This window comes from Zea mays, chromosome 8 (assembly GCF_902167145.1).
Source record: "Zea mays cultivar B73 chromosome 8, Zm-B73-REFERENCE-NAM-5.0, whole genome shotgun sequence".
In the NCBI taxonomy this organism is placed as follows: Eukaryota; Viridiplantae; Streptophyta; class Magnoliopsida; order Poales; family Poaceae; genus Zea; species Zea mays.
The window spans coordinates 17314243-17315817 of record NC_050103.1 but is presented as its reverse complement, the minus strand read 5'-3'; the positions used below and the strand labels follow the sequence as shown (position 1 = coordinate 17315817).

The window sequence follows — 1575 nt, the reverse complement described above, 5'->3', positions numbered from 1 at the left end:
ACACACACACGACTAGCAGGCACAGCAGCACCGACTAGTCAATCTCTACTTGCCTACACAGCAGAAGGAACCAGACAGGGAAGTAGGGAACCAGAGAAAGCATAGCAATGGTGCGGAAGCCGATCCACGCTGACGACGCCGGCGCTAAGAGCACGGAGGCGAGCAAGGAGAGGAAGGGGTTGTGGTCGCCGGAGGAGGACGAGCGGCTCTTCACCCACATCACCTACCACGGCGTCTCCACCTGGAGCTCCGTCGCGCAGCTAGCAGGCAAGATTCAGTTCTTGCAAACCGATCGGGACTCTCGGTACCTGATTCTATTTCAGCTATCGGACAGCACAACGCGGTATGATTAATCTCTTCTTAAATGCTGAATGCACAGGCCTGCGGAGGAGCGGCAAGAGCTGCCGGCTGCGGTGGCTGAACTACCTGCGCCCGGACCTCAAGAAGGAGCCCATCTCCAAGCGCGAGGAGGAGACCATCATCTCCCTGCAGCAGTCGCTCGGCAACCGGTGGTCGACTATCGCGGCGAGGATGCCAGGCAGGACGGACAACGAGATCAAGAACTACTGGAACTCCCGCATCAGGAAGCGCCTCAACGCCGCCGCCTCCAGAGCTGCAGGCTGCGGCGACGGCGGTGACAGCGCGGCCGAGCCATCGGGGGCCGCGGCCGCGGGAGGAAAGGAGGATTCGGCCAACGCTGCGCCGCCGCCAGCGGCCCAGCCTACGCCCATCCCGGCGCGGTTCCCGGTCTTCGGGTGCCAGCTGCCCGACGGAGCCGGCGGCGGCATTTCGTCTCCCGGCAGCGGCAAGAGTCCACAGTCGTCGACTACTGCGAGTATGCGGCAGAACGCGGGTGACGAGAGCGATGCGAGCGACGGTGGCGGTGGCGACAGCGACATGGTCCATTTCCTCTCGTTCGATGATCTGGATTATCCCGGGGATTTGCTCATTGATGTGCCGGGCGCCATGGACGCGTGGGAGAGCCAACTGTGCTATGCGAATCCGATGATGAGCTCGCTCTGTTGATCCACACTACCAATTGCATATAGCACAGCCATTGTCTTGTTCCCGCTAATCATATATAGGTTGTATGAATTGTTTATGTGAAATTTCACTGGGTTTTTTGGAGAAGGAATGCATGATGACGTGTGGGTATTCCTATTAAAAAGAAATTTTGATCAATCAATTCTCTAAGCAGCCACAAGGAGGCACTACCGGAATCAGCTCCTTTGCCGTGTGTTCTAAACACACGGCAAAGGCTATTTTACACTCGGCAAAGGCTTTGCCGAGTATAACACTCGGCAAAGAACGCTCGGCGAACTGTACATCGGCAACAGCATCTTTGCCGAGTACTTTTTGTCGGGCACTCGGCAAAGACTTTACCGAGTGCCATTTGGCACTCGGCAAAGAAAAGTCACCGTCACGGCGCCAAGTGACGGTGACGGATCCTTTGCCGAGTGCCTACGGCGACACTCGGCAAAGACTGGTCCAGTGGACCCCACAGCCAGTCCCTGCGCCGAGAGCCCTAGTAGGCACTCGGTAAAGGAGGTTTCTTTGCCGAGTGTCTGGTGGACT

The 1575-nt window shown here is 57.8% G+C and overlaps 1 protein-coding gene across 1 annotated transcript; it reads left to right on the top strand.

The window, feature by feature from the left end:
• LOC100285289 (anthocyanin regulatory C1 protein) lies at positions 1-1184 on the top strand. The gene is made up of 2 exons (NM_001158182.2): positions 1-267; positions 380-1184. The coding sequence occupies exons 1-2, from the start codon at positions 108-110 to the stop codon at positions 1024-1026; spliced, it is 807 nt and encodes a 268-aa protein (NP_001151654.2). The 5' UTR covers positions 1-107; the 3' UTR covers positions 1027-1184.
• The last annotated feature ends 391 nt before the right edge of the window (positions 1185-1575 follow it).